Raw genomic sequence first — 10,370 nt, 5'->3', positions numbered from 1 at the left:
AATCTTGCGATGTTCCCCGCCTTGCTGCAGTGGCGACAGATGGGCTGTCCAACCTGGTCGTAGAGATCACTGTCTCTCCCTCTGGTCTGTGGAATCCTCCTCTGCCGTTGCCATAGAACGTCATCCGGACTGGAGGCCAGCTGAATCTTTTTCTTTGGAGCCTCTTGCATGGACTGCATAGATGTAGTTAGTGCAGCCACAATTTGGTCAGCTCCTGGACCTGGAAACAGATCCACAGAAAAGTCATTATCTTGGGTTGGCATGTCGGCACGCCTAGGGGGCAGTGTGCCGCTAAGATCTGGATCACGCAGCACACAGATGGCCCTGTCCTCAAAGTGGGCAAATCCAGTTCAGGATTTTGTAGGACTATTATGCGCAGCTGTGGCCTTTGATTGTTAAACAGGAGACCTTCTATAAACTGCTCCGTTTGCAACCTATCTTCATCTTGGACGCTGTCAGGGTCAACCTGCTTTACAGCCCTTAGTGCTTCCTGAAGTTAAGAGCATAGTCCCGTATACTGTCCTGTACCCTTTTTTTGCACCCAAAGAATCTCTCTGCTGCAGTGCAGATGTCAAAGGTGTCCTTCAGCCTGGCCAAGATATGTTTGACAGTTCTTTAATCAGTGCCTGGCCATGACTTTACTTCCCTCTGGGCCGCACCGGTTAACTGGCCAGTGAGGATGCTGACTTTTTGACTCTCAGACAGTAGGTACACTTTAAACAAACTATATAGTCTCTCCTTGAAATCACTCAGGGTGTGTGACTCCCCTGAGTACTGTAGTAACCAGGCCGCTCCTGGTATGGACGGCATTTGATAGCGGCATTATGGAGTCTGTAGCTGGGGTTTATGGGGACTGCAGCCGCCGCTAAATCTGGATGCCTTATGGGGGATGACGCCGCCACTGAATCTGGCTGCATCATGGGGGTTGCAGCCATCGCTGGATCTGGCTGTATCACAGGGGCTGATGCCGCCGCTGGGTCTCCACCCGGGCCGGACATTTGCTTTCCCCCTAGTAACCTCAGCCAGGCCCTGCGTGTGTTACAATTGCAAGTGGCTGCTCCGCAGACAGGATCGATGGAGCTCCTCCAGATTATTTTTTTTTCGGCGGGGCCTCTTGCTTCCGCTCACCACAGAGCGCGGCCCGTGATTCACTTTGCACCCTTCTTCCAGGATCTGCCCACGACAACAGGCACCTCTCTTCCCGCGTGCCGTGCAACACAACAATGATGATGCTTTCACAATTTAGCAAAATCTCTGGCGTACAGTACCCGGCATTGCAGGGCTACAAGATCCTGTTTGTGACGCCAAAATGGAGCTCCCACCAGGGGCGTGGAGATACTCGGTACTGGGCCGCTTCTTAAGGAGATGTGTCATGACAGCAGTGACCCGGTCCATGGCCCTGGGCATCCAATGAAAAATAATGATTAAAGGGGAAATAAAGTTTATAAGAGATGATTCGTGATGCTACCTGTGGTACTCAACTAGAAATGGCCGACGCTGCTTAAAGAGACCGCTGGGGCTGATGGTGATGCGTGGATTCTGAACTGAATAACGATGGCCTTGTTGATTTTGAGACTCAACAACTGCACTCTTCTGCTCACAAATCCTTTCCAACATATACAGTGTAGATTTCCAACACTGGGGACATCACACAACAGTCAGTGAGCCGGAAGCTGCAAATGCTGCTGAATCACGGCAAGGGCAGCTGAAGCTGTGTGCTAGACCTGACACACCCTTGAACACCGCGTTCGAGGGTGCATCATGAATTAACGCATCATTGCTAATGCATGCCGATATTGGCATGCGTTAGGATGCTTTACTGTCATTGCGGGCAATAGCTTTGTGATGGTGTGATATGTTGTGTGGGTATCATTTTGTGTACATTTATATTTTATGTATTTCCATAGTGTTCTCTTGTTGCCCTTTATCATTCCATGTTTTCCCCATCTTGTCTAGAGTCTCAATTACTTTCCAAAAGTCTGATAACTGAATTATCTCTCTTACTGTTTGCAGCCTGACTGTATCTATGCCTCTTGATGAACCCCTTGTAGTGCCTTAATCCCCAAGGCACCTTTGTAAGGTCTGGGAGGCCTGAAAACCACCCCAACCTGTCTGACTACCCCTAGACATAAGGAGGGGACTGGTGAGGACAGGAGCTGTTCAAGTCGGACCCTGTGTTGTAATGAACGTGTGAATACGGTAAGTCAGAGAGAAGGGGAAGCATATGGACCCATTTTATCCTCTGCTGAATTTTTGGACTCTCATCTCCTTGGACATTCATCCTGTTATGAAACTTCAATCGCGTTCTGGACTATTGTATCCTCAGTGTGGATTGGTTATTGACCCTTTAGTTTTGCCTATAATAAAGGTCTTGGGATTGTTATCACTTCCCTTGCTCTGTCGATTGTGTGATATCGGAGAAGAACCACGTGATAACTAGTGGCAGCAATGGAATCAACAGAGTGTAACCAATGGAGAACCACCCACAGAGTGAGTACAGAAATTGGACTGTATCCAGTTTACTGGAGAGAGCCAGAGACCTGGGCCTGAACTACCAGGGACTGACTAAAGAAGCCTTACTTGAACTAATGGTGGGTGCTAGCCCATCCACCTCCTCCCAGATGTCTGAAGGACAAGCGCTGGAGACAGGGATCCCCACCTCAAAAAGCCAGTGGTTGATGTGGTACGAAGAAGAGATGGCAGTGTTGGGCCCTGGCGTCTCTCAGGAGTATAAGGAAGAGGCTGTCTGCCGGGCACAGCAGAGACAAGAAGCAATGGAGCTTGAAAGAGGGAGTAATGCAATGTGGAGTTTAAACCCAACGATCCGGGAGCCTGTAGGGATCACCTGGACTGAGTTTAAGCAATTTGATGAGGCTTCCAGAGATGTGGAGGGGTTCTTCAAGGACTTTGAGCAGCAGTGTGCTGTGATGGAGGTGCCCCACTCTGACTGGATGCGTTTGTTAGTGGGACTCCTGAATGGAAGCATTGACTCACAGCGGAATCGGGATTATACTACTGTAAAGCAGACTATCCTGGATTAACATGCTATCACCCCAGCCTCTTATAGGGCAAAGTTCCAAGACCTCCCATGCACCACGGGGGGATCATTTAGGATGTATGCACATAAGATGTCCCAGGCATGTCGGAGATGGATGGAAGCAGAAAACGCCTTTACTGTGGAAAATGTTATACAGGCATTCCTTATAGAACAATTTCTTGCAAAGTGCCCCGCAGAGGTACGGGAATGGGTCAGAGAGCGCATGCCGGGTACCGTGGAAAGAGCTGCAGCCCTGGCCAATGAAGCCCTTACTATCCGACCACAATGGAGAAGGCTTCTGGACAATGAACCACAGCCTGCTCCCACGCCCCGTCCCCCTTCGATTATATCTGCCCTTTCACCTAGTCACAAGCCGACGACAATCACGCCTCACCATCCTGGGCCCCAACAGTTCTGATCATGACCTGAGGGTTTCACAGAGAGGAGATGTTATGGGTGTGGGCAACCTTGAAATTTGTAGTTTGGCTATCCCTCAAGGATTCGGAGGGAGCCCCACCTCGTCCAGTGCATCTTGTGCATTCCATCCTGCCTGAGGAAGAGCTACCACCACCCCCACCGAAGTGGACCACCGACCACGGCACCATACATACCCTTCCTGGAGTGTACAGACTCTGGCCTTTGTCCTTTAGCTACCCAGAGCAACCGCAATACCACCCGCAGGATGTCTTAATTTATGGATACAAAGTTTCAGGATTTAGAGACACAGGGGCATGCCTGACTATTGCTGACCCCCGTGTGGTTCAACCCGAGGCAATTTACCATGGTCTGGGAATTCCCATTGTCCTGGTGGGGGGGGGTGCCCGCAAATATATACAGCGAGCTTCTGTGTGTTTGGATTATGGTTGTGGAGAAAAACTGTGTTGAATTGGAGATATGGAAGGACTTCCTGCAGATATGCTCCTTGGGAACAACATTGGGGAGTTACAGTGCCAATTTGTGGGAGCAGTCACCCAACTACAGGCCCTTCAAACACTACGTCATCCGGACCTCACTAGGGAGCAACCACCACGAACCGCAGCAGAGTTGGTAAGCAATACTGTACGTTTGCTGCTACTACATTGGGAGAGTCTTGGGACAGAGAGGAGTTTAGGAGAGAAATAGAAGGTGACACTACCTTAGCAGCCCTTAGGTGAAGGGCAGAAACTGGGCACATGGGAGATAATGGGGATGGCTTCACTCGAGAAAATGGACTGTATTATCATGTAGCAAAGGTCAGTGACAAGGGCAACCATGACGCAACAACTAGGCAACTCATTGTCCCTCAGAAGTACAGGGCACAGCTACTCCAACTGGCCCATGACATCCCTGTGGCTGGACATCTAGGGAGGAAATCGACTGAAAAGAAACTCACACAAAGATTTTACTGGCCTGGCATCTCGCAGTCAGTAGCCCATTATTGCAGCACCTGCGATGTGTGCCAGCGAATGCGGCATCCAGGAGCTCAACATAAGGTACCCCTGCAATCCTTGCCCATAATTGTAGAAACATTTCAAAGTGTAGCTGTTGACATCATAGGTCCTCTGGCCTACCCCAGCAAGTCGGGAAAAAAATATATCCTGACAGTGGTGGACTATGCCACTTGGTATCCTGAAGCTGTGGCCCTGTCCAGTATTACAGCAGTAAAGGTGGCCGAGGCCCTTGTTACAATCTATACCCGGGTAGGGTTTCCTAGTGAAATATTATTGGATCAAGGGACGCAGTTCATGTCAGATCTGGTCCAGTCCCTATGGCATACCTGTTGTGTTCGAGCCATTCGCACCATCCCATACCACCCGCAGACCAAAAGACTACGTAAACGCTTTAATAGAACCCTAAAAAATATGCTGAGGGCTTTTGCTGACGTTGAAAAAGACTGGGAAAAATACCTGCCACATCTCCTCTTCGCCTATTGGGAGGTTCCCCAAGAGTCCACAGAGTTCTCTCCCTTCGAACTACTGTTTAGCCGGAAGGTCCGTGGGCCTCTCACTCTTCTGAAAAAACATTTGGAGGGAGACGTCTCAGATACCGGAATGCCCATTGTTCCCTATGTTCTAGAGTTCAGAGACTGTCTCGCCCAGCTAGCTACCTTGGCTAAAGAACACCAGCGAATGGCCCAGTCCAGACAAAAAACCTGGTATTATGACCATAATGCCAGGACCCGGGAATTTATGGAAGGACAACAAGTGCTCATGATTACTGCTTTCCCTGCCAACAAGCTTCAAGCATTGTGGGAAGGCCCTTATCAGGTTGTCAAGAAATTTAATGACACTAAGTACGTTATTGCACTGGACTCTAGTGGTCGATGACAGAAAACCGTCCACAATAACATGCTGAAAGATTACCACGACCGATCTCAGCCTGTTCTAGCCGTCTGCCACCCCCCTAGTGATACCGCCGACGACGAGTGTCTCCCCGATCTTCTCCAGGTCGCCCAAGCGGGAGGATCACTGGAACAAGTGCCCCTGGGCTCCCATTTATCGGATATACAAAAGGACGATATTTTTGCTGTACTAGAGCCAAGGGCTGCTGCTTTCTCCTCAAAGCCGGGGAAGACTACTCTCACCAGCCACCATGTGGAAACCCCAAACAACACCCATCCAGCAGGTTGCCTACTGGGTTCCAGCGGCTGTTCAAGGCATGATAAAGAATGAACTGGAGGAGATGAAATGAGTGGGAGTTGCTCTGCCATCCCACAGTTCTTGGGCCTCTCCTGTCATCCTGGTCCCCAAGAAGTATGGTACAACACCTGCATTGATTACAGACGATTAAATGATGCCACCAAGAGTGATGCTTACCCCATGCCCAGGATTGATGATCTATTGGATCATCTGGCCAGTGCCCAATTTGTGACCAAGTTAGACTTGAGCAAGGGGTACTGGCAGATACCCCTAACGGACGACGCTCGGGAGCGCTCGGCCTTCATTACTCCATTTGGGCTTTTTGAGTTCCTGGGAATGCCCTTTGGTATGAAAACTGCCCCCGCTACTTTCCAGTGACTGGTAGATCGACTGTTAGAACAATGTCAGGACTTTGCCTGTGCTTACTTGGATGACATTGCTATTTTTAGCACAACCTGGGAGGAACATCTTAAACACTTGGGCATAGTGTTAGACTGTATCCTTACTGCAGGACTGACCATTCACCCTGATAAATGCCAAATAGGGATGGCTGAGGTGTAGCACCTCGGTCATAGAATAGGGGGTGGGACCCTAAGGCCAGAGCCTGCCAAGGTGGAAGCCATTAGCAACTGGTGAAGACCCCAGACTAAAAAGCAAGTACTTGCATTTTTAGGAACTGCTGGTTACTATCAAAAATTTGTTGCTAATTTCAGCACCTTGGCCCAGCCCCTAACCAACCAGACCCGCAAGAACATGCCTAGGAATGTGATGTGGACGACTGCATGCGAGGATGCCTTTTCAGCATTAAACACCTACCTCATCACTGCTCCTGTCTTGGCTGCCCCTGATTATAAGCGCAGGTTCCTCGTGCAGACAGGTGCATCCACCTTTGGGATTGGGCAATACTTAACCAAGTGAACGCCGCCAGAGAAGAACATCCTGTTGCTTTTGCCAGTCGGAAATTACTGGATCGGGAAGTTGCCTATTCCACTATTGAAAAAGAGTGCCTTGCCATCGTATGGGCGCTAAAAAAATTGCACTTGTATGGCAGAGACTTTAAAATTATTACAGACCACAACCCCCTCACATGGCTGAACCACGTATCGGGGGACAATGGAAGATTGCTGCGGTGGATCTTGTCCTTACAACCCTACAGCTTCTCCATCCAATACAAGTGGGGAAGCCAACACCAGAACACCGATGGGCTATCTCGACAAGAAGAACCATAGGCTCCCCAGGCTGACCTACCCCTGCCACTGTACAAGGAACGATAAACGATTGAGCAATGTGGACTAAAGCGAGCAGGCCAGAGGTCTGTGTAGACCTCATTGCATGCTCACTTATTATGAGGGGGGAGAGTTTGTGATGGTGTGATATGTTATGTGGGTATCATTTTGTGTACATTTATATTTTATGCATTTCCATAGTGTTCTCTTGTTGCCCTGTATTATTCAGTGTATTCCCCATATTGTCTAGTGTCTCAATTACCTTCCAAAAGTCTGATAATTGAATTAGCTCACGTACTGCTGGCAGCTTGACTGTATCTATGCCTCTTGATGAAACCCCTGTAGTGCCTTAATCCTCAAGGCACCGTTGTCAAGTCTGGGAGGCCTGAAAACTGCCCCACACCTATCTGACTACCCCTGGATGTAAGGAGGGGGCTGGTGAGGACAGGAGCTGTTCAAGTCAGACCCTGTGTGGCGATGATCGTGTGAAGACGGCACATCAGAGAGAAGGGGAAGCATATGGACCCATTTTATCCTCTGTCTGCTGGATTTTTGGACTCTCATCTCCTTGGTCATTCATCCTGTTACTGAACTGCATTCGTGTTCTGAACTATTGTATCCTCAGTGTGGCGAATTATTTATGGACCTTTTAGCTTTGCCTATAACAAAGGTCTTGGGATTGTTCACACTTCCCTCGCTCTGTTGATTATGTGATATCGGAGGACCCCGTGACAAGCTTTATAAAGCTAAAGAAACCACTGGAGCAATAGGCACAGGAGGGCATGAATTTTGGGATGTGCAGATCTTTTAACTCCTGCAGTTCTGTGTGTATTGCTATTGATTTTAAGCTTGAGTTTGTGCCTGGTGTTCCACTGTGAGGAGGGTGGGGCTTATTTAGATGAGGTAACGGTCTCTTTTGTGAGGATAGTGGGGGCTGGTCTCTCTCTGTGTGGGGGATGGGGGTTTATATAGAGGAGGTAAATTGTCTTTCTACCTCTTTCTTTCACCAGATGAAATGGAGAAGACATCAGACAGGGAAATATAATACTGGGGGTTTATCACTTCACATAGCTGGCTCCTACATCATGTATGGGATTAATATTACCTCAGAAATTCATATAGCCAGTCATGAGGTCATCACTTCACATTACAGATGATAGGTGCACAATCACCTCAGACATTGTGTAGTTTCAGCTCCTACATCTTGTATGGGATCAATATTACCTCAGAATTCATGTATCTGCCATGTTCCCTCATGTCTGCAGTGAAAGGAGGTCATCACCTCACATTACAGATGATTTTAGGAGCACAATCATCTCAGACATCATGTATCAATATAGTATCAGCCCCTACATCATATATGGGATTAGTATTACCTCAGAGATTCATGTGGCCACCATGTCCCCTAGTGTGGCTGCTACAGGTGTACAGGGTCTGCCGTAACATGGTGGAGCTGGGTTTACTTGACACTGGTGAGAGGAGAGCAGCTGGGGATGGTATATGTATGAGAGGACAGAGCGTGGACACATACATTGTCTGCCATTAGTTCTGTGGGCACATGTGCTGGAGATAAGGGTGAGAGGGGAAGAGTGAGGGGGATGGGGTGTGCTGAGGACGAGTGGCTGCACTTCATGGCAAGGCTGTGTGTAGTGGCCTTGCTGTGCTGATTATTCCCTCTCCCCTTCCCATTTATGGAGTCTTGTAACCTGTATGTGACCTCATCTATGCTATATGCTGATCATTTTGTGTGTACATATCCTGTGTATCCAGGTTGCTTTCACTATGTATGTGGTATCTGTGTAAAGGCTCCGTCCAAATGTGCTGTATACTTATCATGGATACATAGCTGAGGTCCATGTTATCACTTCTCACCCTGCTATATACAGATCATGCTGTGTATAAAGACACTGTGAATACAGGTTTTCCCTTGCTGTACATATAATCTGGACCTGACTTCCAGCTTAGTTCTTTCTTTCTGTAGTTATGGCAGCTTTTATTCCTCTTATGTTACACGCTGTCCTGCCTGATATATCCATCCTGTTTCTGTGTATTGTCCCCCTCATATATTGCTTGATCGGTGTATACCAACCATGTTCTTATTTCATATTACGTAAGATGGTGGATAGCACAGGCCTGAGTGGATTACCTGGAGCTTTAATATATATATTATGTCACGATCCCACCCGCTGACACCGGTATGTCATGGACGGAGAGATGCGACGCACTGCCAACACACGGCTATCACAGGCGCACGGGGGCTTATCTTAGTTATCCCACCGCTCGCACCATGTGATAAAAACAGCAAGCTATTCTTGCCCTAACAATTTACCGCAGGTGGGTTATTTTGAATGTCCCACCACTGCTAACAATCTTCCACGAACTGCGGGGATTTATGAATACCCACTTTTCAGTTCCACTTTGGAACTCGCAGCTCTCCAGCACCACCCTTACCCTCAGGTCAGTCAGGGAACTACACCTGGGATAATTGGTTTCCGGACGGGCTGCTTGTTGTGCACGGGCGATTAGGCCGCTGCAGTGAGGGAATTATCAATGCTTTGGCTGCAGCCACACAATCAGCTTCTAAAACCATTCTGTCACTGCCAGCTAGCCCAACCGACCTAAACACACTTCAACACCACCAGCTCCAGCTTTCTCTGCTTAAGTTATAAACTTAATAGAGGGGTTTGAAGCCAACCCAATCAGTGGCGTAATTATCTTAAAGGCACGTGTTCATTTTTAGAGCATGAAGACAGACTAATAAGTTTTATAATTTATTCCCAAAAGGGTGGGCAGTGATTACACAGATAAAAAAATGTTACAAAGTTGAGACATTAGGTATGTACAAAGCAAATATAAAATAAAAGGGATTAACATAGATCAACACTTACAGTTGCTTAGATGGTCTGTAGGCTAACCATGTGGGGAGGCGGGGGCCACATGTTGCCCTGCATCTGGGGTCCTTTTGGCATCAAACCTCCAGCTCGAATGAATGATTTTTTGGAAATGAATGCCTTAAAGCTTTGAGTTTGTGACCTCACAAAAGGGGCAGTCTGGAGAGGGTCAGCCCCTTTTCTTGGAGCTACAATTCTGACTACAAAACTTTTTATAACTATATCTCGCAGAGGGTACCTCATATAAACACGCACATGGTATCATTCTTTTTATTCTGTCAAATATAATAATTCAAAACCAAACATGCAGTAGTTATGTTACACCGTTTAGGAGAAATCCAGTTCTCTGTTTCTATGGGTGCTGGAACAGTGAAAATTATGGGCCAGAAGGCTGGTTTCATGTCCTACGCGGATATGTGATTTTTATATCTCTGTCGCATATCATTTTCACGATCCAGCCTCTTGAATATTACTCATACATACATCCAGCCGCATGGTGCTTCAAACAAAGACATTCTTTTCACTTAGCTAATTTATATAGCTTAGCTGTGGCGAGGAGAATGTGTGCACAGGATGTGTCTGGTGTAGGGTTTCAAGC

At 47.8% G+C, this 10,370-nt stretch overlaps 1 protein-coding gene across 1 annotated transcript in view; it reads left to right on the top strand.

The window, feature by feature from the left end:
• Window positions 1-261: 261 nt before the first annotated feature.
• LOC141096664 (vomeronasal type-2 receptor 26-like) overlaps window positions 262-10,370 on the top strand; it is a 39,906-nt gene continuing 29,797 nt past the window's right edge. Inside the window, exon 1 of the mRNA XM_073583377.1 lies at window positions 262-360. Within this exon, the coding sequence (XP_073439478.1) occupies window positions 262-360 (99 nt within the window). The remainder of the gene's footprint in view (window positions 361-10,370) is intronic.

This window comes from Dendrobates tinctorius, unplaced genomic scaffold, assembly GCF_039654945.1.
Source record: "Dendrobates tinctorius isolate UK_male_01 unplaced genomic scaffold, ASM3965494v1 ptg000077l, whole genome shotgun sequence".
In the NCBI taxonomy this organism is placed as follows: Eukaryota; Metazoa; Chordata; class Amphibia; order Anura; family Dendrobatidae; genus Dendrobates; species Dendrobates tinctorius.
Note: the sequence above shows the minus strand (reverse complement) of the source record. Positions and strands in the feature narration are given on the sequence as shown.